We start from the raw sequence: 26,897 nt of genomic DNA on the forward strand, positions 1-26,897 counted from the left end.
GTCATATCACAAAGTAGATTACAAAACGAAAACAAACACTTTTTGTCAATGGATCCAATGAATAAGAGTAAGACCTCATGGAATTTACGTATATTAAGGCAAAATTATTTTCTGTCATATCAAAAAATACAGGTATATACTCACATTCACAAGTTTATTACTACACTACGATGCTTTAGAATTCATAAGTAGTTTATGCTTTAATTTTTTTTACTACGACTAGGTTGCAAAAGCAAAGGCCAATTTAATATCATCTCAAAAATGGTCTCATTGTGGAAAAGACAATAGAAGAAGGAATCATTCAACCATGTTTTTTTTTTTATTATGGTGTAATTTGAAAGGAGAAAGTTATCTTTTAAATTTGTAAATATAACCAATGATATAGTGTTTATTCAATGACTGATATGTGATGATATCATAATTTTGTGTAAGTCTTTCTTTACATATTTGTTATGGAAAACAACAATAGTATATTACGTTACTAGTCCTGAAAATAGGTGTTTACCAGCCGAGCCGGTAAACACATTTTGGACGAGTGACGTACGATATTTTACGCCATACTACTAAATCCGTACAAATCCTTATATATTACCACCGACTAAAGGACTAACAATCACTAGTTATAACCTCTAAGAGAGGTTATGTTTTTGTTTATAAACTAACCACTCTCACTCATTTCCAAGACAGTATACAGGGTGTATATAAAGTCCCGCACGGGCTTAATATTTTCTACCCTGAACGAGGAGCAAGCTGGTCTATGTGATAGAGCGTGGGACTTCGGTTCCCCAGGTCCTGGGTTCAAATCCCGCGAATCAACAATGGATTTGATCTAAGTGATAATGACACAACCCTCTCTCTAGCCTGAAGTAACGTGGAAAACAATTACAGTCTAGAACATAGATAAAAATGACAACAAAAACAAAAACTTATGAACAACATGACACAACTTATATTGTTCACGGTTCAAAAGTGGTTGCCATTTTTGTGATTTTTCTTCAAAAAATCTACAATTCACCCCCTTCTACTATAATGGTTTTAAAGTTTTTGCTTCAAAAAGTAGTAGGATATTCAATATTAGGCCTAACGTCAAGGTAATTTTATTTAAATTTTTTAAGTGTATAAATGTCCATGATGTAGACAATGTTTATTTTGATGTTTGTCCATTAACTACAGCTAGAAATAGTTCAGAATTTATATTTTTACAAAAGTAGATCACAATTTTTAACACCAGGGTGGACCTAAGTTCCACACCAAAAACTATTATACACACAATTTCTATAAAAAAAAACTTTAGAATGCTTAATAGCATATTTTTAATTTTTTTTATTGAAATATTGTTTTACTTGACACAAAAGTTATTTAATTGTTTTTTTAGCAACACTTTAAAAGGTTTTTTCAATAAAATTTTATAAAAATAATGGGACACCTTTGAATTTCTGTAAAACTAACACATGCATGAATGTGTCAGAAAAATATACTAACCAACCGTAATCTTGTACAAAAATGGTTTCCATGTATCCTAGTTTTATGGAATCATATCTACAACTTTATCAACATTAGACGTCCTTTTTAATTCCCAAATACTATTTTAAGAGATACATAGACTTAAGTCTCATTAATACTTTTCAATGGCAGTAAAAATTTGTGCTGAGAAGACCGTTAATACAAGGCATAGCTAAGAAAAAGCTTTTCTAATGTCTTCTGACCTTTTCCATTAATACTATAAAAAATTAAATTTCTCTCGGTCTGTCTATCAATGACGCAAAAATTGCAAATGTGAAAAAGTTTGTTGAGCACATGCGATTCCTGCTTAAAACTCTATTAATTGATATAATTGCTCATTTGGGTGTCTACTAACGGCTTGCCTACTTGGGTTTTTAAATTTCTGAAGTGAAGGTTCGAGTAGTCAAAATATTAATTGACATTTCCTAATTTAAAGTAGCTTATTAAAAATGATAAAATTAAACATTTATAAGTGTATTTATTTATCTTCTGGAAACCCCTGTTGATTATAGAAAATAAGTTATATTCTATAATCAAAGGAGATTAAATATATCTGTTTTCCTAAAGGACATTTGAAGGAGTCGCTTTTTCAAAGTGTAGTCATATTATATTAAAAGCACAATTGTACATATTGCTTTGTAATTGTATAAAGCATAAATTTTATAAAGCTAGTTTATAAATTAAATTTTTTTAGTAAGAAACATAATGAAATAGTTTTTTTAATGTTCTATCAATGGGAATAAATTTTCACTAGTTATCACAATACATTGGTACTATTTTGATATTTTAGTTTTTTACTTCCTTTTAAAATGTGATCTCATAGTTATAATATATAGATATAAAATATTTCAGAACTGATATTTGACTAGTACACTATAGTAGTACTTTAAATTTATGTTCAAAATACTCAAGGCTAGCTTATTTTTTTATAAAAATGTAATTAAAATAATATCTTTTCCATTTTCTGCAGAAACTACCTAATAAGCATTCCCTTACTTAACTTTGGCGTGAAAATATTGCAGATTATCATGTATATATTACAAGAATACAATAAATACAACTTAACACAATAAAACTTAATAACTAAAATTACAAACTATATCAATAGGTGTTACTTAATGATACTATACAGTAAAATATACAAACTAATAATGTACAAATCAACACAATATTTATATGAAAAAACAACAACAAATAAATTAAACTAATAACAACAAACACATTAAAAAATACTATTTTCTGACTAAAATTGCTCTGATAAACAGAATTGTTGAGATAAAATTAGAAAATAGATACATAATGTAAATAAAATGATAAAATTCAACATAACACTAGTATTCATACTTAAATCTACATGCTAGGTCCAAATTGTGCGGCAGCTTAATAGTTTATGTAAAACTATTATCGCTTAAAAAGCTTAGTAAAATAAAACTTAAAAGGCACAAAGATTTCAGCCTTTTTACGTTATCATTATTGCAAATAGGAATAATTGCAAATGAAACTGCTCAGATAAATATGTTTAAGCATTAAGTGTGTCAGTCATGGTGTAGTTTAAACGAGTGGCATACTTAGCGGGGGTTTGATGTGAGGTCGTTTAGGCGGAGGGGTGGGCGGGGCCTGGCGTTCAGTGGGCTCTGGGGGTACAGGCTGTAACAATCATACAATATTTTGCAAAGGGAATTTATCAAATAGTTGTGTAAGTATAGACAAATGAAGAAGAAAAGACTAAATCTTGCAACATTTACTAAGCTCTCTAACATCCAGGAAAAGCAGAAAGATCTTTATAAATTATTTAAAAACAAAACCAACACTAAATACAGGGTGTTTCTTCAATGTTATTTCCATTAATTGCACGCAAATAATTAAAGTCCAGTTAGGATGAAATAAGAATAAGACCTAAAGTAAGGCAATATATTTCAGCAAACGATACTTTGTCTGAGTTCTTCTTTGGTGTTCACTTTACTGACAGCCTCAATGAAGCCCCACACAAAAAAGAAACACAGTCAAGTGACACAACATTAGACTTGGTTTAAATAAACCACTCCATGAGGAATGGTTTTTAAAAGTTTTTTTATAAACACCCTGTAGATTACAGAAATAAAACAAGACATGGGGAATCTGTGCGCAGATTGAGTATTTTGATTAATTGTGTTCGGAACTGGTTTCCGAGCCAAAACAAATGATTCAATACCCTTTAAATTTTCAAAGATTATGTAGTTTACTGACAGTCATTAGGTGAATAATATTACTAATTTACTGTTATACAAATATTTGAATTTTAGATCCACAAAAGGGATCTCCAACCTTCATCTTGTGACCGATTTTTTTCTGGACTGTAGAAAGCCAATGAAAAAAAATTCTTTTTGAAAACACACACCAAAGATTTTCTCCCACAATCCCCTGTGTTCTGGCGGTCTCTGCGAAAACCGCGATTGTCTCCCACGATTATGGTATCATTGTAAGCTTATGTTGCGATCTTGGCGATAACGTGATAGTCTCCATATCAACCTCTAAACTACCTATTATTACTTTAAGATAAATTTAGATTACTCTTTTCCATTTATTTTTTCATTTTTTAACTTTAAAGAAGTCACATTTTTTCAAAAAGTAACATTACTCTAGACAATATCGTATCTAAATAAATTTTTTAGGTGGTCAGAAAACAAAACTAATTTAAATGGCCTAATATTAATCCGTAAGTTTGTTAGACTATAGCTAGGAAACATTACCTTGGCTCGTACGGGTGTCCGCGGCGTGTGAGGAGAAGACGGAGAAGTGACGGAGGGGGAGGGGGACTCGTCAGGTAGGTTACAGTAGTCGGCTTCTCTAAGCTTCACTGGCAACGGAGGTGGAGTATTGTCTTCCTCACTGTTGGTGCTGTCTGTCGTTCCTGCCAGCAAAACATTAATGATAGTGAAAATTAGGTACTGAGCACCACAAATTATGTTGCCAAAATTAAAATTATATACATTTTTAAAAACAGATTAGGGATGGTCAAGTCTCGAAATTTCGGGAAATTTTCGGGAAATTTTCAATCTCGTTACTTGAGACGAGATTTTTTATTGGCCGAGATTTTTATCGAGACGAGAATAAAGAAATTAAAAAATTAAAAACGCCTGCAAAAAGTTAATGCAATACCCGCAATACAGGAGCGTGTTGTAGTTGCGTTTCCTTTGCGAAGGCGTTCTTATTTATTTAATTCTTTCAATGTAAATATTACTTTAATTATTTTAATAATATTACTTTAATAACATTTGAGAAGTTTTGTTAAGTGTAAGCAGTGTGAGGAATGTTTTATTACTATAAAAAAGTCAAAACAAGTAACTATTTTATAAAAATTAATATTGCTTTTATTTTATGATTTATTTTATTTTAGGATAAGTTGAACTCTATCCTAACTGATATCACCATGTTTCCTAATCGTAGGCATTTTTAATAAGTTAGGTGTGATTAATAAAAAAATGTTATGCTGATGTTATTTAAAAAAAGATTGTAAATATTCTTGCCTATTATCATTATTTTTGTGTTTAAAGTCATCTAACAATGTTACAAAATCAGGTAAAAATTTCGAATGAGCATTTCCCGTTGGGTATGAGAAGAGAAATCTCGTCTTTATCTCATCTCAAAATTTTATGAGAAATAAAAAATCTTGTCTCGTCTCGTCTCGAAGTAAAAATCCAATCTCGTCCATCCCTAAAACAGATACAATATTTTTTAATCTAACGCCATGAAGGGAGTAATCCAGCACAGTGAAAGTCCTGACTTCATAAGGATCCATTTTTTCATAGTTAAAAGGACTTAAAAAGTAATTCCAAATTACCAGATGAAGACATTTTTAACATTTGTTTCTATTTGTAATTGGCAGAATTTTAAGAAATAAACTCCAAGATATTAGTGTCATGCTCTAACTAGTGTTATTTTATGTCTCATCAACTAAGGCAGAAAATAAACAAAGAAATAGGCAACAGCTGATTCATATAGGCTCTACTTCAGTAACCAAAATTCAATACTTAATTTAATACTTAAGCCTTAAATACAATAAAACGTTAAAATGTTACAAAAAGGTTCAAAGGTCAAATGCCGAATGTCTACAAACCAAAATGTACAGTAACCACAGATAAGTAAGATAAAGAGGAAACTTGCTTAAGGGACTGCTGTGCGCTTTCAGCTCTGGTATGTTGTGTCGGAAATATACATGATGATGAGGGGGTGGTGTTGGACTTTGTCCTAGACACCAGCGACTAGTGCTAGACACCACTTAAGTGCACCATTGAATGTTTCCCTGTACCTTACTCCTCTGTGCAGTAACTACAATACCTACCAACGGAATCTCTGCTTGAGCCGTTGACCGCGGTGAGTCGCTGGTTGTTGAAAGCAAACTGTCCACTACTTGGTCTGCTGAGACTGAGTCGCTTCTCCCTCTCCATCTCCGACCTCAGCGGTCTCGTCGGCGTCAGCTGTAACAGACGAGTTGTTAAGGGGCGAAAGTTACATTAGTTGTGTCAGGTATGAAATAAAGAGATTAGAGGTAGAGAGCAGAAGGATAGCTGCTAAGTTACCTTGGCAGGCCATAGAACACACAATTGTATACAGAATTTCATAAAAACATCTTTAACACGTTTGATACCAATCGCCACATATTTTCGACGCTGCGTTCATTGCCACGACCTGAGGTATACATAATAATATTACTTGTCTAGACCTGGTGTCACTTGGTTAACAGTACACGAAGACCGTGGACCAGTGATGCAGCAAAGTAAAAAAACAGTTTTGCCAACTATCATATGACCTCACTAATCATCATATCCACAGGCCAAGTGATGCACATATGCGACAGACATCCCTATTGACCACTGCAGAGAATTCAGGATTTTCAAATAAACCATTACGGGGATATAAGTTTTTAATAACATTGGTACACCAATGCAAATATGCAACATCAGTCTATTTTAATGTGACCAGCAGTCTATGGGTAGAAACCGGCTGTCGCATATATGTGTCACTGGTCCATAAGAATGAAAAATGGTACTATTGCGGTAGAGAACATGTTAATAAAATCAGAGATATAATTGGCAAAATTCTAGCTAACGTGGCAGACACAAATTTGTATATTTGATTTTTGTTTCATTTTGACCTATAAAACCATTTCTCGGTAATCAGCTACCCACCTCCTGAGTCAGTTCAAACACAGGTGTAGACGACGGAGGTGTAGGTATAACAGGTGGTGTGACTGGGGCAGGCGCAGGCGTAGGTTCCACCTCGGGCGACGTGTACCACTGACTAGACCCGACGCTCTCTCTGTCGCTCAACTTTGTGGTGCTGCTGCGCCGTGTCGCGCGACGCTTCTTCTCCTTCTTCCCCGGACTCGCCTGCGACTGCGGCCTGTGCAAGCAGTGTGTTACAAGCGTGCTCAAGCGTTAATTACTTAGTACAAGAAGAACAGTGGCTTCAGCTCTAGGCTGGTCTGGCGATCCCTGGAAATAATGTGTGAATTACTTGACAAAATTACACAACCAAATCAACATTTACCCGCTGTGTTAAGACGAGGTTTTCATTCACTCAATTCACCTTATTAAAAATGCAGCTGAGTTTGTTAAATGCATCCAACAAATCCTGAGATAGGATTTTTTAGTGAGAGTTACAGGCTTACTTGAATGGGAAAAAGTCAAAACTAGTACAAGAAACTCAAAATATCAAATATTTCACTGTCACTGATACCATTTTCAACTAAAGCCGCGTTTACACAAGGCCAGTAGAGCAGGCAGGTTAATTGCCTCTAATGTATTTCAAGTTACATGAGTCAAGTAACATGCCTGCCAATTGGCCTCATGTAAACGCGGCTTTAAGAAGGATTTTTCTTACCCATTGAGGTAAGCCTGCTATCTTCACTAAAAATTCTAAAAACCTAGGATCTTTTGCCCTATGTTAGTCTTTGAATGCTAAAATAGGTTTGTTTGAAGATGCATCACAGGCAGAGTTTTATTGGAAGTTATTATTTTTGTTTGTTTGTTATAATCTAAAAAAGTCATTGCAGTGAAATTTTTTACCTATCTGTTCTAGTCTTGCGAGTCAAGTGTAATACTAAGTAACTGAGTGTTTTTGAAGGTAAAGATCCTAACCAAAAGTTCCCTTGTGTAAGCAGATTTTTTGTCAAGTTTTTATTATCAAATATATTATGTAAGTAAGTAACATTTACATACATATTTTTATGAAACAGTGACAAGATTGGATTGCAAATGAAAATGTTCTATACAAGTTGACAAACAAATATTTTTATTAAATAATTTCTTTGGGTATAATGAATAATGTTTCTGTTACATCCTTTCCACCTCAAAATTTAACTCTCTTCCTCCTTAATTCATATCCATTTAAGCAATTGACATGACAATCTAAAGCAGACACAAAACATTTATTTTCTACGGTTAGTAAGACATAACATAGCAAGTGCTTTAATAAGCAGAGTAGTCACAGAGAAATGTACATAAGAATCGTCAAATGTGTGAGAATTGAGTATATCATAAAATAAATATGTCTATATTTGTATTTTTTAAGATCTCCACAATATTTTTTTGTTGAGATTGGTGGCATCTTAACCTCGCATTTTCCCGTCCACATAGGTTTTAGGCCTGTGCGTAGAACGTATTAAGCTAAGCAAAGAAATTTTGATTCCGTTCGCAATTGACATGGGAATCCAATTTTTACTTGAATCGTAATATCTGAAAATGTCTGATTGAGATAAGATATTTTTAGACCTACATTTATTATTAAAATTGTGTTATTTTTCAATTTTATTTTACAATTGACTTTGCACAATTGGTTTTATTAGTTAAAAAATCTACAAAACAATTTTAGTGACAAATAAGTAGGGATGGACGGGTCCCGAAATTTCGGGAATTTTTCGGGAAAAAAATATTCCCGATTATCGAGACGGGATTACATTTGATTCGGGAATTTTTCGGGACGGGATTTAGTCCGATCGCCGGCGATTTTGCCGCTTCGCGAGTGCCGATGACGCCGCTATTGCGAGCGATAGGTCCGCGAACGAAGGAGACGAAGTCGTTTCGACGATTGCGCCATGACCGCGGAGTCATAACGACGATTGCGCCGTGACCGCGGAGTCATAACGACGATCGTGCCGTGACCACGGAGTCATACCGACGATCGCGCCGTGACCGGGGAGTCATACCGACGATTGCGCCGTGACCGCGGAGTCATAACGACGATCGTGCCGTGACCACGGAGTCATACCGACGATCGCGCCGTGACCGGGGAGTCATACCGACGATCGCGCCGTGACCGCGAGTCATACCGACGATCACCCCGTGACCGCGGAGTCATACCGACGATCGCGCCGTGACCGCGAGTCATACCGACGATCACGCATTGACCGCGGAGTCATACCGACGATCGCGCCGTGACCGGGGAGTCATACCGACGATTGCGCCGTGACCGCGGAGTCATAACGACGATCGTGCCGTGACCACGGAGTCATACCGACGATCGCGCCGTGACCGGGGAGTCATACCGACGATCGCGCCGTGACCGCGAGTCATACCGACGATCACCCCGTGACCGCGGAGTCATACCGACGATCGCGCCGTGACCGCGAGTCATACCGACGATCACGCATTGACCGCGGAGTCATACCGACGATCGCGCCGTGACCGCGAGTCATACCGACGATCACCCCGTGACCGCTGAGTCATACCGACGATCACGCAGTGACCGCGGAGTCATACCGACGATCGCGCCGTGACCGCGGAGTCATAACGACGATCGTGCCGTGACCACGGAGTCATACCGACGATCGCGCCGTGACCGGGGAGTCATACCGACGATTGCGCCGTGACCGCGGAGTCATAACGACGATCGTGCCGTGACCACGGAGTCATACCGACGATCGCGCCGTGACCGGGGAGTCATACCGACGATCGCGCCGTGACCGCGAGTCATACCGACGATCACCCCGTGACCGCGGAGTCATACCGACGATCACGCATTGACCGCGGAGTCATACCGACGATCACGCAGTGACCGCGAAGTCATACCGACGATCACGCAGTGATCGCAGGGTCATACCGACGATCGCGCCGTGAAAGCGAGTCATACCGAAGATCACCCCGTGACCGCGGAGTCATACCGACGATCACCCCGTGACCGCGGAGTCATACCGACGATCACGCAGTGACCGCGAAGTCATACCGACGATCACGCAGTGATCGCAGGGTCATAACGACGATCGCGCCGTGAACGCGAGTCATACCGAAGATCACCCCGTGACCGCGGAGTCATACCGACGATCGCGCCGTGACCGTGAGTCATACCGACGATCACCCCGTGACCGCGGAGTCATACCGACGATCACGCAGTGACCGCGAAGTCATACCGACGATCACGCAGTGATCGCAGGGTCATACCGACGATCGCGCCGTGACCGGAGAGTCATACCGACGATCGCGCCGTGAACGCGAGTCATACCGAAGATCACCCCGTGATCGCGGAGTCATACCAACGATCGAGCCGTGACCGTGAGTCATACCGACGATCACCCCGTGACCGTGAGTCATACCGACGATCACCCCGTGACCGCGGAGTCATACCGACGATCACCCCGTGACCGCGGAGTCATACCGACGATCACGCAGTGACCGCTAAGTCATACCGACGATCACGCAGTGATCGCAGGGTCATACCGACGATCGCGCCGTGACCGGGGAGTCATACCGACGATCGCGCCGTGAACGCGAGTCATACCGAAGATCACCCCGTGACCGCGGAGTCATACCAACGATCGAGCCGTGACCGCGAGTCATACCGACGATCACCCCGTGACCGCGGAGTCATACCGACGATCACGCAGTGACCGCGAAGTCATACCGACGATCACGCAGTGATCGCAGGGTCATACCGACGATCGCGCCGTGACCGGAGAGTCATACCGACGATCGCGCCGTGAACGCGAGTCATACCGAAGATCACCCCGTGATCGCGGAGTCATACCAACGATCGAGCCGTGACCGTGAGTCATACCGACGATCACCCCGTGACCGTGAGTCATACCGACGATCACCCCGTGACCGCGGAGTCATACCGACGATCACGCAGTGACCGCTAAGTCATACCGACGATCACGCAGTGATCGCAGGGTCATACTGTCGATCGCGCCGTGACCGGGGAGTCATACCGACGATCGCGCCGTGAACGCGAGTCATACCGAAGATCGAGCCGTGACCGTGAGTCATACCGACGATCACCCCGTGACCGCGGAGTCATACCGACGATCGCGCCGTGACCGTGAGTCATACCGACGATCGCGCCGTGACCGGGGAGTCATACCGACGATCGCGCCGTGACCGCGAGTCATACCGACGATCACCCCGTGACCGCTGAGTCATACCGACGATCACGCAGTGACCGCGGAGTCATACCGACGATCACGCAGTGACCGCGGAGTCATACCGACGATCACGCAGTGACCGCAGAGTCATACCGACGATCGCGCCGTGACCGGGGAGTCATACCGACGATCACCCCGTGACCGCGGAGGCATACTGACAATCACGCCGTGATCGCGGAGTCATACCGACGAAAGGCGCCGTGACCGCGAGTCATACCGACGATCACCCTGTGACCGCAGAGTCATACCGACGATCACCCCGTGACCGCGGAGTCATACCAACGATCACGACTTGACCGCGGAGTCATACCGACGATCACCCCGTTACCGCCGTCATTTTGACGATCGCACCGTGACCGTGAGTCACAAGTTTCTATAGGTACCTGAAAAATTGTTACCAATTTTTTGGTTTTTATAGATCAGTGCCACAAACGGTAAAGATTGATTTTGTATCCTTTTTTTGGTAACTGCAATACTCAAGACTTTCTTTTTATGCACAGAAAAAAATCCCGTCCCGTCTCGTCCCGAAAATCGGGAAGGAAATAAAAATCCCGTCCCGTCCCGTCCCGAAGTATAAATTCAATCCCGTCCATCCCTACAAATAAGTATGTTGTAAACGTCTCTTATAGGATAATTCCGACTTTTAGACAGCTCAAAATACGTTTCAAAGCGTTAAGTTTACAAATTGTTAACAGAGAAAGGCTATTTCCACGAGCTCTGGAACAAGAAACCGGTTACTTGATATTTGGAAGTCTCCCAAATATCAATCCACTGGAAGAACTTTAATCCTAAATATTTCTCGCAGGAGTCCTCACCCCTCAGCCCAGATGCTAAAGAGCTATCTTATGTATAATAATAATATAAAAAAAAACTGTTTGAATTGTTGTATATGAAACAATGTTTAACGGTATCTAAACTACATTTAAAACATTTTATTATCACCTAACACCTGTATTAAAGCTTGACTGCATTTAAGTCAATGTAAGTTGTGTCTCAAGCATTTTAGGTTATGTTTGTATTATCCATCATCTTTCAGCCACTCAATATCGTAGATAATCAAGAGTCTCCTGAATGGCCTAAATTATTAAGCACAATCAATGAATACTGAACCTTATAAGAAGCAAAACCGTCGTATTAAAAGAGGCGACGCTACGAAGATTGCCGCTAGCGGTAGTTCACGAAGACTTGGCTGGCGACGCTAGCGCTTCCTACATAAATCTTCATGAACTACCGCTGGTGGCAATCTTCGTAGCGTCGCCTCTTTTAATACGGCGGTTTCGCTTCTTGGTTCAGTATTCATCGTCACAATTTAGTAAACACTTTCATAACGATTCCTCTGCCCTTCTCTGTGACTCGTTCTTACCTGGTCAACGTGCTCGTGGACGAGAACGGAACGAAGCTTTTCAGCCCAACCACCTGGGCCTTGGTCAGACTTGACACGCGAGAGCTACTGCCCCTGGTGGCACAAACATGCACTAAGCAAAACAAACAGTGCGCCACGGTGCAATATTGTGCAAACACATAACATTCAGCTTACGAAGTTACTCGACTAATTGCTAAACTAGCTTCTTAGACGGTAATAAAATTGAAGTAAAATTTATAATATTTTCGGGAATTAAGGTTTATGCTCTGGAAAATTCAAATCACAAGAGAATCTTGATTGTCCAATGTTCAATGCTGCGATCTTCCCCGGTAATGGATCTTCTTCTCTTTGAGTAATGAGAGAGTGTACTAAATGTTTTATTTAAATACAGATACAAAAATGTTGTATCTCTATTTGGATAAAGCTTTTTTGTCTGGAGAGAGTGTACACCATAGTTTAGACAACTTTTATGTAAAGCCCGGCTGTACCTACTTCAAAGATACAGTGGAGTCCCGATAATCCGAACTTCGGTAATCCGAAAGTCCGCTTAATCGGAAACAAAAAAATATAAAAAAAATTTTTGAAAATTTTTTGAAATTTTTTTTATTAGACTTTTAACAGAGTTAGCTGTATCTCGTCAAAGTATTCTGTAGCGGCTGGGCGAGATAGACTTTTTTAGAGTATTTTAGTAAATATTTCACCATTTTTGTTATTAACATTTTTCATTTTCGTCCCGGGTTCCAATCCCGCCAAATCACAAATGGATTTTATTAAGTGATAATGCTGCAGCCACTAGGTCTAACCTTAAGTAATGTGAAAAATAATCATGGGCTTGTGCCTGCGTCTTAAGACAAAAAAAAAATTAAATAATTAAAAAAATTAAATATTTTTTTCAAAATTTTCAAAAAATAAAAAAACAAAACACTGTTAATCCTAAATATTTGGTAATCCGAAATGGGCCCGGTCCCAACCATTTCAGACTAACAGGACTCTACTGTACATTGTAAAATGTTTGTGCCTATTCTTGATAATATTTATTCTACATCCCAGTTTATGGCAAGGGGTATTGAATATAAGTACTTGAATAAAGGTGTTTTTGGATTAAGTTACATCTTTACATTGTCACACAAATTTTAGGAGTATCTACTCTAGCTAATTAGATAAATATAAACTAAAATAAAAGCAAATCTAATTTATTTTTAAAATAAGCCAAACCTATACAATTTTCTGATATTTATCAAAAATTACGAAAAAAAATATATATAGGTACTTGTGAATTGATTAAACAACACTGAAAATACTTTACTACTTCATAACGAGTAAAAACAAAAATTGTCTTTACAACTATAACAAAACTAAATCAATACCAATATTTTATAACATATATAAATATACACCAATAAATCAAAACCCTACTATCTCTGAAGCTAATTAGACCAAAAGCAACAAAATGCTAGTGACAACAACAACAAATACAACTTACCTTTTAACTATTAGATTGAATAGATTCAATATGTATTCAATATATAAAATATCATCAGCACCGAAAACAACATTTGATAATTACATTAAGGAACAAGGTTTAAAAAAACAAAATAGTTTTAAAATGTTGATAGTATAAAGGTTTCATTATTTAGGTTATAGGTTTTGTTTTTCAGTTATTTATAGTTTATCGTCTTTTCAAAGCCTCTAATAAAATTTTAGACTTACAGTCGCTGGTTCACACACTGAATTTTATCCAGTACTCGTAGTACACATAGCACCATATATTTATGGACGAATAGTGATTTAGCCTACTCACTCTGAAGAGCCGAAGCTGGTGCCTGAGAGCCTGTTGGACTCAGCTCCGATGGTTGTAGCTGTGCTGACTTGTCTCCTCAGCGTAACCGGCTCAATCTTCAGGTCACAGGTCTGGCAACACAACAATAAAAGATGAAGAAAATCACTATCCAAGCCAATTAAAAATAAATTGTCATTCTGTTTAGTTTTTAAATATCAATAGACATGAAAGGGTTCATATTATCATGCACTTTCTGTAACCACAAAAATAATAGGTCGGCTGGGAATGACAACAAAAAAATTCCAGCCTGAACCAATTCCTCGGATCAACTAAACCCCACCAGCCGCACCAGATATTGGTGACCTGCAGACCCCCAATGACCAGTACTCACCTTCTTGCCATACTTGGCCTCCACATGGCCTCTCATGTCACTAAAGCATGTCTCTAGTCTCTGTTGTAGAGGCAGTAGAGACGGAGGTGCTCTCTCTCCATGTAGCCGTATCCCCACCTCCAGTAGAGGTATCTGTAGAGCTATCAGGTCCTGTAGTCTGTGTATATAACCAGTACTCACCTTCTTGCCATACTTGGCCTCCACATGGCCTCTCATGTCACTAAAGCATGTCTCTAGCCTCTGTTGTAGAGGCAGTAGAGACGGAGGTGCTCTATCTCCATGTAGCCGTATCCCCACCTCCAGTAGAGGTATCAGGTCCTGTAGTCTGTGTATATAACCAGTACTCACCTTCTTGCCATACTTGGCCTCCACATGGCCTCTCATGTCACTGAAGCATGTCTCTAGTCTCTGTTGTAGAGGCAGTAGAGACGGAGGTGCTCTCTCTCCATGTAGCCGTATCCCCACCTCCAGTAGAGGTATCTGTAGAGCTATCAGGTCCTGTAGTCTGTGTATATAACCAGTACTCACCTTCTTGCCATACTTGGCCTCTACATGGCCTCTCATGTCACTGAAGCATGTCTCTAGTCTCTGTTGTAGAGGCAGTAGAGACGGAGGTGCTCTCTCTCCATGTAGCCGTATCCCCACCTCCAGTAGAGGTATCTGTAGTGCTATCAGGTCCTGTAGTCTGTGTATATAACCAGTACTCACCTTCTTGCCATACTTGGCCTCCACATGGCCTCTCATGTCACTGAAGCATGTCTCTAGTCTCTGTTGTAGAGGCAGTAGAGACGGAGGTGCTCTCTCTCCATGTAGCCGTATCCCCACCTCCAGTAGAGGTATCTGTAGAGCTATCAGGTCCTGTAGTCTGTGTATATAACCAGTACTCACCTTCTTGCCATACTTGGCCTCTACATGGCCTCTCATGTCACTGAAGCATGTCTCTAGTCTCTGTTGTAGAGGCAGTAGAGACGGAGGTGCTCTCTCTCCATGTAGCCGTATCCCCACCTCCAGTAGAGGTATCTGTAGAGCTATCAGGTCCTGTAGTCTGTGTATATAACCAGTACTCACCTTCTTGCCATACTTGGCCTCTACATGGCCTCTCATGTCACTGAAGCATGTCTCTAGTCTCTGTTGTAGAGGCAGTAGAGACGGAGGTGCTCTCTCTCCATGTAGCCGTATCCCCACCTCCAGTAGAGGTATCTGTAGTGCTATCAGGTCCTGTAGTCTGTGTATATAACCAGTACTCACCTTCTTGCCATACTTGGCCTCCACATGGCCTCTCATGTCACTGAAGCATGTCTCTAGTCTCTGTTGTAGAGGCAGTAGAGACGGAGGTGCTCTCTCTCCATGTAGCCGTATCCCCACCTCCAGTAGAGGTATCTGTAGAGCTATCAGGTCCTGTAGTCTGTGTATATAACCAGTACTCACCTTCTTGCCATACTTGGCCTCTACATGGCCTCTCATGTCACTGAAGCATGTCTCTAGTCTCTGTTGTAGAGGCAGTAGAGACGGAGGTGCTCTCTCTCCATGTAGCCGTATCCCCACCTCCAGTAGAGGTATCTGTAGTGCTATCAGGTCCTGTAGTCTGTGTATATAACCAGTACTCACCTTCTTGCCATACTTGGCCTCCACATGGCCTCTCATGTCACTGAAGCATGTCTCTAGTCTCTGTTGTAGAGGCAGTAGAGACGGAGGTGCTCTCTCTCCATGTAGCCGTATCCCCACCTCCAGTAGAGGTATCTGTAGAGCTATCAGGTCCTGTAGTCTGTGTATATAACCAGTACTCACCTTCTTGCCATACTTGGCCTCTACATGGCCTCTCATGTCACTGAAGCATGTCTCTAGTCTCTGTTGTAGAGGCAGTAGAGACGGAGGTGCTCTCTCTCCATGTAGCCGTATCCCCACCTCCAGTAGAGGTATCTGTAGAGCTATCAGGTCCTGTAGTCTGTGTATATAACCAGTACTCACCTTCTTGCCATACTTGGCCTCTACATGGCCTCTCATGTCACTGAAGCATGTCTCTAGTCTCTGTTGTAGAGGCAGTAGAGACGGAGGTGCTCTCTCTCCATGTAGCCGTATCCCCACCTCCAGTAGAGGTATCTGTAGTGCTATCAGGTCCTGTAGTCTGTGTATATAACCAGTACTCACCTTCTTGCCATACTTGGCCTCCACATGGCCTCTCATGTCACTGAAGCATGTCTCTAGTCTCTGTTGTAGAGGCAGTAGAGACGGAGGTGCTCTCTCTCCATGTAGCCGTATCCCCACCTCCAGTAGAGGTATCTGTAGAGCTATCAGGTCCTGTAGTCTGTGTATATAACCAGTACTCACCTTCTTGCCATACTTGGCCTCTACATGGCCTCTCATGTCACTGAAGCATGTCTCTAGTCTCTGTTGTAGAGGCAGTAGAGACGGAGGTGCTCTCTCTCCATGTAGCCGTATCCCCACCTCCAGTAGAGGTATCTGTAGTGCTATCAGGTCCTGTAGTCTGTGTATATAACCAGTACTCACCTTCTTGCCATACTTGGCCTCCACATGGCCTCTCATGTCACTGAAGCATGTCTCTAGTCTCTGTTGTAGAGGCAGTAGAGACGGAGGTGCTCTCTCTCCATGTAGCCGTATCCCCACCTCCAGTAGAGGTATCTGTAGTGCTATCAGGTCCTGTAGTCTGTGTATTAGAGCTGCGTCTTCTGGATGCCGCTCACTGTAACTCTCAGTGAAAAACGCCTGTGAAATGCCACACATAACATTACAGAATGGAAATACATAACATTTTGTTAACCAACCAAACAATGGATTTATCATTTTGAGATGTGAAAAATCTCTGTGTCTATCATAAGCTAGTAAGGTAATTTGACGCCAAAATAAATACCACACAATCATGCTAGTGAGAGAAATTTTTTTATTTCACATGAAACTCTTTACTTAAGATTTTGATTCAAAGGAAAAATTCAAAATTCCTCAGTCAAACCTTGAACATAAACTGTATTATTGATGGTGTAAAATGTTTTCACACACCTTCTCATAATTGTTGATGCCGCCCATGACAGCTGCATCGACAATTCCGTTGAGCTTCAGACTTAGGGGGTTGAGGGGGAGGGTGGGGTCATGGCGATGAGCAATGATCAGCTGTCTCAATTCTCTGTAATTAAAAAAATCAAATAACGTGTCTATCAAGATAAAGCTATATTACTGCAAATGTCAGAGCTGTGATAGAAATTCTGGTATGTATATTATATCAAACAGCTCTTGTGGCCAATGACAATGAATATTGTTAGTTATGACGAGCGGCTTACTTATTAGTCGCCTCCATAGTCTCGATGGCGTTGCGCAGAGGTGAGATCTCGAAGGTGTCGGCCGCAGTGACGGGGAACCACCGCAGTATACCAGGGAGTGGGTAAGATGTCACTAGCACTGTCCGTTCTATCCACAATGTCGCAAACTCGTTGTCCTCCACACCCTCCTCTTCACGGTGGAATGGCCGAGAGAAACGAAACTTCTGCACGTCGTTCACCCTGACACACAAACAAAACAGGCATAACTATGTGAAACAGACAATTAAAAGGTCATAAAATTGTATCCTTTTTTGTGCTGTGCGTGTTCTCAAATCATATTGTGACTATTCACTTGTATTTTGTTGCATAAGACAGACCAAGGGGTAATCTACAATATGGCGGCTAGTCAAAATTTTGCAGAGAAATAAAAGGTTTCTCTATGGTAAAATCAGTATAAGCTTATTTCTTTTGTCACTATCATTAGCCCTAAACTTAATAATTTTGAATTCTCAAAGTATGAAAAACACTGCACTAAAACAGAGATTATACAACATATGTTGAAGACTCACTGGTGGTATCTTAGAATCTGATCGCTGATTGGCTTCCCTGATAGACGCTTCTTGCGATCATCCATAACAGGCTCCACATGGTTGATTTGGACAACTGCAACAAAATAATCATCATTATTATTACAGCTATTATCATTAATGTTGTCACTATCATCATTGTAGCCAACGTTATTGTCGCCATTAACCATTGTGCAACTAGAGTAAGCAATAAGATTAACTAAATTGTCTTTAAAACATTGCAGTGACAGTAGCAGCAATTGTCCATCACTTTGTATGGGTGAAGTGTTTGATTAAAAAAAAGACGTTAGCGGCCTCCTTTAACCTTGCATTTGCCATTCCATATAGGTTATGGACCTATGCGTGGAACGTACCCAGCAAAGCAAGGGTTAGGCCGGTACAGTACAAGGGTGAACTGTACTGATAAAAAGTAGCGGCAGTGACCAGGATCCGAACCCACGACATCGCTGCCTGAGCCCGAAGTCTGTGACCCTAGCGACTGAGCCACCAACTCACCAAACACATTATTTCATCTGACTGGTGTTAGGTTTGTGGAGTTCCCTAGGGTTCAACATATTATTTGTGAGATACCCCAAAATTCAACATACATGTGATGTATTCCAGGATTCTACAACTTCAGGGGTCTAAATATTTTTGGTGTACTCCAGGGTTCAACACTTGATCCAATAATTTTTATTGAGGTTTTGTATAGCTCACACTGGTGAAGAGACTCCATGATGTCTTCACTAGGAGGTGTGAGGGTTGTCATTCTCTCAGCGTTGGGCAATTGGTTGAGAGTACGACTGCTGAAGTCACTCAGGCGCTCAAACTCCTTGCCTCGGTAAATAAACACCTGCAAAACAATCCAATTGATAAATTGGTTGTTTAATAAATAAAATATAAAATGAGACTAGTTTGATTGTTTTCTACCCTAATAAATTGTTACATGGTAAAAAAATCTGTGCTTAACAGAAAGTTCCTAAAAGTATCCCTAAATGTATGCAAAATTAGGACACCAAATTAATGTATAGGTGAATCACAACTAAGAATAACATTGTTTTTCTTAGATTTTCAACTTTTCAACGTGTGATTTTTATTTATTCTGAGAATCCTTCCCACCTCATGTTAGGATCAAGGAACTTATTAACAACCCTGATCAGCGCCAGCAATATTTAATATGTTCAAAGTCATTAGCGAGTATTTGCAATCATCGCTAATTTATCTGCTACTCTTTGGTTCACACAGTGCTAATTTACTCACTGGTAGTAAAATAACGCAAACACTAATGAAATTTAAGCTTTCCTCATACCGGCCAGTTTAAAAAAACAATCCAAACCAGTTGTATGGTTTACCTTGTTGCGGAGAAAAGCGGGGAAACCTCGGCCATAGTAAGCGACCCGGAAATACTCAGGGTTGGGCCTCATCTGTTTCATGATGCTGTCGTAGTACGTCGCCATCTTGCGTAGCAGCTCACTCAGCTGATGGTAGTCGTAGATCTCCTCCTCGTACTGACGCACCAACTCCTTACACACGCTGAGGGCACACTCCCACATCTAGCACGCGTAGGGAAATTAGTGGCCGTTCGGTTGGCAGAATCGAAAGTAAATTTATAGGTCTACCAATAAATAATTGGTATATAACAATACAAAATTATGACATAAATATTATAGATAATACTACCTAAGGAATATTAAGCAAGGAATTTTTCAAGCCCAAGGAAAAGAGGCGTTTGGACTCTTGCAGAGTTAAAACTCATTCAATCTACATTGTGCCTACATAACCATTCAAGTTGAAGTTTTAGGTTATGTCTTTGTTATTATCTAACCTAACCCTAAGTGAAATTTGATTAGTGGATGATTAAAAGATTTCAGCTTGAAACACATAGTGTTTTTCATAAAACGGAAGGTTCCCAGTTAAAGATTTAGCAAATCAAATCAAAATAAATTTTATTTCCAAGTGAAACAGGAAAACATTAACATAACTTACACTTACAGTTCAAGTGAAACAAAAAGTCTTGCTATAGTATAAAATATTCATACAAACCTAAAAATAAATGACAAAGTGTTCAATTAATTATAGGTTTCACAGAAAGTTATGTTCGATACACTTATGAAATAAGCTTACATGGGCTGGAAGCCTGAGTGTAGGCTCAGTCCTGACTCACTTAATGTATGTGTTGGAAATACTAACAAAACAGCAAATACATTTTCTAAAGTAACGCTTTAAATAATGTAGTGGTAATTTGTGAATTTTTGTGAATGAATGTAATTTGTAGGTCATATTTTGCAAATAAATTAATCATCACAAAAAGACCACGATTCTACAATAAGTGACCGTAAAAGCCTATCCAGGAAGATCTGTGACATTGCCGGATCAGAATGTAATCACCTTGCCCTTGTCGAAGTAGTTGATGATGTCCAGATACAGCGCCTCCTTGAGTTGGCGATGCGTCTGACACAGCGGGTACTTGTGACTCCGCAGCAGCGGCGGCAACAAGTTGTCCGACCAGTTGAGCAGCTTGCTGTGCAGTTTCAGCGTGAACGCTGCTTCTGTGAAGTTGTCGCAGTCCAGGTGTAGGTCGCACAGTTTGTTTACGTACCTAATGTACATCTCCTTGCGGTTGATCTCACTGTAGAAATCCTATGAGAGAATGGGATCATTAACACTTCAAACGCCTTGGTTTTATTTTTATCTTATGAACTGAAAACCCTAGTAATTAATGCAAGTTTTTGCTGGATACAGTTTGTAAATGGTGTGGTGTGTCAGATAGTTTCACAAACATGGGAATGAATAAATTTCTACCATTGACAGAAGTAGACTTCTGATCCCATTGTAAGTTTTAAAGCATGTTTTTCATGTCTAGTGACACTTTCATGCTCGAGACACTGGGCGCTAGTGTCAACGAAATTTCAATTCTAATATTTTAGGGTTAATTTTATGATTAGATTGTTTTATTTGGATAAACAAGTTTTAAATAACTGAAATATCAAGAAACAAATTGTAAACAAAAACACCACCCGAGCGGCACCGGATGGGACTAAAATTTAAGTTTTAATCAGCTGATCCATCAAGATTACCTATTTACTACAGTAGTATGATTGGTCTATGATTATACTGACCAGCAAGTTGACAGTGCAGCTCATGCGGTTCTCCTTGTTGTCGTCCAAGATGATACATCGGTACTCCAGTAGTCTCTCCATCAGTCGAGTCACTGTCTTCACAAACCTAACTCCCTGCAAGTAAATAAAGTGAAAAACTACTCAAACACCCAACTATTGAATAGATAGCTGAATGACAGTACAAAATATTATTTTAATTCCATTTTTTATTTATTCTAGGGATGGACAACATTGTACTTCTTTGGTTCAGGAGATAGGGTGAAATTTTTCTTTCCCTGCAAAATTGTAAGTGGTCTGTTTTAAAAGTCTTGAGTAAAATTCTTACTGATGGCAATAATAACAAACAAAAATCTTTATGGCAGATAAACTTGGCGAGTGAAACTAGAAAGAGTATTTGGCTTTACTACCTCTTCTACTTGTATTAGGCTTTACCTGCTCCCTCATGGTAGAATGGTTCTCGCAGAGGTTCATCATGATCTCGTAGAAGAGATCCTTGTAATGTTCGTCGCCTCGGCCAGCCTCCACTAGGTTGTCAAGCTTGGCGATCATCTCGTTCTCAAACTGACAAACAAAAACACATCAGTTTCATCAACAATCTTGATAATGCAAGACTTGGTAACTAGATACAATTGGTAATCTGGCCATGAGATAAATGAGTTAACAGCCAACCTATACTGCACAGCTGTTTCATTTGTGTTTTGATACGAGTCTTTTGTCTTTACAGTCTATTCTAATTATGCAGTCCTCACAATGAACTGTAGTGACTATTGGGTAAAATAATTGTATTTTTGTGCTTTGTTGTTTATTTTTAACTGAGCTTAAAAGTGAATTATTTTGCATTTAAACTTATACAATACAGGAAGGACTTGAGTGTGATAAACAACATTTATACTTACAAGGTACAGTTCTACATGATAGACTAAATCAAATTGTTTTTTACTAATTAAAACTTGAATTTTTGTAAAATAATTTCCAAACTGATTTCTCAGGTAAGCTAACTGAACTCTTCCTCTTCAAAATAGTTCCTAACCAGCTGGATGCGTAAACTACTGGATGTAGGTAGCTACTTGGCTTTCCTTTTAAGTTACAATCTTTAAATTACAACCAGAGACTTTTTAGTGAATATCGGAAGCCCTGGTAAGATCAGGCACTTCAATGACACCCTGTAGCAGGATTTTTAGAGACAAATTAGACTGTACTAATATACCTCAGAGAAGTTTGCCCGGATGTTGGCCGCATCTCTCTTCGTATCGGAAGGCTTAGTGAAGGCGTCGCGAGGGGAGTAGAACTCACACTGCATCATGTCAAAGAAGATGGGTATCGTAGCTCTCCTCAGCTCTGTCTCCGGTATCAAGGTCATTTCTAGGAACGACCCGACTAGGTTCGGAACAAACTGGATCTTGTGTTGTCCTGCAAAAATATTTTATTTATATTTTGAGACAACTGTAATCCTAAAAGTTTTGTAAAACGTCAAAGAATATTTGTATATGCAAGAAAAATAATAAATGACAAAAAAGCCATCACTCAAGTAGAAATACCTAGGTTGAACCACATGCTACGTATCTCGAAGCCAGTCTCTCGTCGCATGTCCTTGTACCGGGAGATGATCCGCCATCGCTTGTTGGCAGAGAAGTTGTCCAACTGGAGCGTCGGTTGAGTGAGAAAGGCGATGGCGCAGTGGAAGAAGTTGTTCCACGCCTGGTGCTCGAACTTGTTGGAGAAGAAATCCCTGATTGTGTGGGAAAAGTGGCGGAGGGACTTCAGGATGACACTGAAACAATAAGATTCAGATGTTACATACAGGGTTTTATCATCAGTAAGCTTGCATATGGGAAATCAGCTGATCTAGTGGTAGAGTGCAGGACTTCAGTTTAGGAGGTCCTTGGTTCAAATCCCACCAAATCACCGAATGTATTTACCAAAGTGATGAAGCTATGAAACTCTAGGTAAGTCTAGAGCCTAACGTCTTAGTATGTGAAGATGAGACAAAAAAAGAGTTAACTCACAAACACAATGCAAAAGAAAATGAGTATTTGTCACTGACAATCATTTGAAACTTGTTACTTCTTTACCGCTATACTTTTCCACCCATGACTTTTTCATCAAATCTCACACAGTATTTCATTAAGTTACTTTGCGTTAGATGGTTTTACTGCTAATTTATTTCACATTCCGTGCAGTAATTCACCTGTTCTGCAGCATTATCATTTCCGTCCAATCACAAGGATAGACAGGTCGGGACACGAGGTCTTTGAAAACCAACAAGATCTCCATAAGAAAGTCCAGCAGATCCGTGGACGTGGCAAAATGACCGATGTAGGTGTCAAAATGATGAGCCGTCATTTGTCGAAACACGGAGATCATCACCGCAGTGAGGTTACCCTGAAACAACAAAACTTTCAATGACTCTGTACCCGTGGATTATTCAGTGACAATTATGCCTTTACTCTCACTCTCACATGACAAACACAACATTTTAAATTGTTTAGGATAGTTAAGAAAATAAATAAACTACTGATTGTTTATCTTAAATTGCTGATAGAATTGGACCCAGATTATTTTATTTAAAAAATCGTAAACTCGTAAATGCTTACCAGGTACATCAGCAAATTGATTGGTTGACTAACAAAGTCGTAAATGCTTACCAAGAACAACAGCAATATTTTTTTAAATTTACAACTTCGTAAATGCTTACCAAAGTTTGATTTACCAAGTCGTAAATGCTTACCAAGAACATCAGCATACTGATTAAGTTAGCGTTTGTCTACTTACACATAGAGGCTTGTCACGCTCCATAGCTATCGTAGACTGTATGACCGTCCTCAACACAGTCAACATAACCTCGTTGATATCTCGTATCGTAGAGCCTGGCGGAGCATTGAACAACAGGTCCATTATATCACTCAGGATCTTAACACATAGCTCCACCTACAGAAACACACACACTTGTAAGTTTTACAGATAGTGGCAGATCGTTTGTAAAAAATTAGGTTCTGTCAGTTACAAATAAACATTCTAGGTTTCAAGATAGAATAACTCACCTTCTAGACATGCAATCACTGATTAAAACCTTAATCAATGGTTGTTACTGTCAGAAAAAATTGTGGTTTAAAAATCAACTAAAACAGTTTGGCGCTACAGAAATATTGCACACCTTCAGCTCAAAATGACTAGCTGATTAAAACTTCCTCACGATGCTTCTGATGATTCATCAGAACATTATAAAAGTAACACAAACAAAACGTAACATTTAACATTTTACAGACTTGCAATACATTTCATACTATAATTAGACTTGAAGTACAGCACAATAATTTACCATCCTTAACATATGGAATAAATAATCAACGAGACATTCTGACCAAAAGATATGCTCTACTTTCGCAGAAAAAAACAGCTGTAGTTTTGTCAGCCAATTTGGCTAGGTTTATTGTTGACAAAGAAAAGTAAAAAAAAAATAAATGATTGGTGTAGAAGGCTGTTCAGGAAGTGATTGATCTTCAACGTTCAGCCTGATCCATAATCTTCGGTGATTATTTTGTGCATTGGTCTTGTCCAGCTCTGGTTTAGCTGGGAGCTGAAAAGTTCTGACAAACTCAAACCTTTTCCCAAAATCCATTATCCAACCCTTTCTTCTTTTTCTATTTCTACAAATCCCTTTCTCGAATACATTAGAACTCCACTCATCCGAACTCCAAGTATCGAACCAACCGAATACCTTACTGTACTGCGTTGTTAAATTATCAACCATAATACTTATTATAGATTGAAGGTAAACAAAATATGCAATTTTTATGTTACTTTAGTTTTGTTTAGAACATAACAGAAAACTGAAAAAAATTCTTCCCAATGAAATTACTTAAGTGGTCCAATCATAGACATATAAAAATTAATAATTTGGATATTGGTTTGTTTTGGATATTATTTTGGTTTGTCATTCTTGTCAGGTGTCTTATAAGTAAACTTACACTATGAGTTAATAATGTACAAATTAACAACAAATTGAATCTTCTATGAGCTCTACAGTAATCTAGTTACCTACAGTACGGTCCACGAGAGTCTGCAGTTGAGAGAGGAGCCTATTTACCACGTGACTTCGAAGTAGGCACTGAGGACCTCACGTTGTTGCCAAATCTAATAATACCAGCTGGTTTGAAAATATTGTTTAGTATTTTAATTAGTGTGGACAACGGGCGATATGGCAACGTCGCACTACCTTGTCTAGTGATTGGCTGCCACCAACTGCAGACTCTCGTGGTCCCTACTGTAGGTACCTGCTATTACCTACACACATATACAGCGCTTTTACGCTAAAACCTTTACTAACCGAAACTTACAGAAACACAGTAGAGCTAGAGCATTAATGTGTTACATTATCGAACTCTCTTCTTACCTCTTCCGCAAGATCGTTGAGATTAGTGATCTTGTCGATCGACGACGCTCCCAACATCTTGGCCAACTTGGCCACCGACTTGGACTTGTTGCGGTACTCTATACTGCTTCGGGCCTTACAACAGTGTGCACTCATTACTTGATACTCTACTCCACTCACTCACTCCAATCTACTCCACTTCCACTCCACTCACGCTACTACCATCGTTTACGACTGCTGATAGACTCTACACTTCACTTACTCAAAAGCTATATTTCTGACACTATTTTCTTTGGTTCTTTGGTATTATACCGACGACACCTAAATTGGTTACCATTAGGTTTATCTTATTATAACCTAACTTAACTAACCCAATTTAGGTGTGGTATAATACCAAAGTACCCGATTTTTATACAGTAAGGTCTCGATTATCTGATGTTTGGTCAAATCTTTAGTTTTCATCTGACTCTCCCTTAAGACGATTGAGTAATTGAGATATCATGCTATTTTTGAAGGGTTGAGACCACAACTTTTGCTGTCCGTGATTTTATTTGGAAAATACCTAACTGCAGTTGAAAGTGATTTCTGATTGTTATAGCCCACTGGTTTCTACACTGTTAGTCAACTCTTCACAGGAAGGTTGCAGTTTATGATCTATTTTATTTTGTGCATTTTCTACCACAATGACACTTTTTACATTTTGACCGGTCAAAACCCTATCTAAATGTCGACCTTTTTGTTAGATCATTAATCCATAGCCAAATGACAAAAGGCATCTGGGTCTGGAAACGACCTCCCTTGGAATAGAACCAGCCATCTTTAGATTTGAAGGCTAGCACAATAACCAATTAGTTACCCAGATATTTTTACTTTTGTCATTTGTTTTTAAGGTTATCTGTGATGATGGTTTCAAAAAAGAAAATCTAGTGGTTTTAAGTCCAACTTAAAGGCTTGAATAAATTTGACTATTTTACTATTAATTTAATTACTTTACAAAGGTTATTTTGACAATGGTTTTTTTTCCTATTACATTCTGAGTTTTCGGTTAGTTTGGACCAGATTCCAGATTCAAGATTCTACTGTTAGTATGTTCAACAGAATTGAACTACCGTAGGTAATTCAAGGATTAGAAAA

The 26,897-nt window shown here is 39.6% G+C and overlaps 1 protein-coding gene across 1 annotated transcript in view; it reads right to left on the reverse strand.

Annotated features, from left to right (window-relative positions):
• Nucleotides 1–2,275: 2,275 nt before the first annotated feature.
• The window catches only part of LOC128993432 (dedicator of cytokinesis protein 1), a 55,767-nt gene continuing 31,145 nt past the window's right edge, over nt 2,276–26,897 (reverse strand). The window contains exons 18-37 of the mRNA XM_054417325.1: nt 25,785–25,898; nt 24,164–24,319; nt 23,580–23,773; nt 22,930–23,162; nt 22,599–22,801; nt 21,824–21,952; nt 21,392–21,505; nt 20,661–20,912; nt 19,625–19,825; nt 18,990–19,125; nt 18,276–18,369; nt 17,728–17,946; nt 17,450–17,573; nt 16,943–17,158; nt 14,065–14,174; nt 12,264–12,356; nt 6,672–6,885; nt 5,825–5,960; nt 4,233–4,393; nt 2,276–3,150 (exon numbers count right to left, since the gene is read on the reverse strand). Coding sequence (XP_054273300.1) covers nt 3,055–3,150; nt 4,233–4,393; nt 5,825–5,960; nt 6,672–6,885; nt 12,264–12,356; nt 14,065–14,174; nt 16,943–17,158; nt 17,450–17,573; nt 17,728–17,946; nt 18,276–18,369; nt 18,990–19,125; nt 19,625–19,825; nt 20,661–20,912; nt 21,392–21,505; nt 21,824–21,952; nt 22,599–22,801; nt 22,930–23,162; nt 23,580–23,773; nt 24,164–24,319; nt 25,785–25,898 — 3,195 coding nt within the window. The 3' untranslated portion in view covers nt 2,276–3,054. The remainder of the gene's footprint in view (nt 3,151–4,232; nt 4,394–5,824; nt 5,961–6,671; nt 6,886–12,263; nt 12,357–14,064; nt 14,175–16,942; nt 17,159–17,449; nt 17,574–17,727; nt 17,947–18,275; nt 18,370–18,989; nt 19,126–19,624; nt 19,826–20,660; nt 20,913–21,391; nt 21,506–21,823; nt 21,953–22,598; nt 22,802–22,929; nt 23,163–23,579; nt 23,774–24,163; nt 24,320–25,784; nt 25,899–26,897) is intronic.

The sequence above is a fragment of the Macrosteles quadrilineatus genome, unplaced genomic scaffold (assembly GCF_028750875.1).
Source record: "Macrosteles quadrilineatus isolate MER2022 unplaced genomic scaffold, UCM_ALF_1.0 Scaffold_1__1_contigs__length_201487025, whole genome shotgun sequence".
In the NCBI taxonomy this organism is placed as follows: Eukaryota; Metazoa; Arthropoda; class Insecta; order Hemiptera; family Cicadellidae; genus Macrosteles; species Macrosteles quadrilineatus.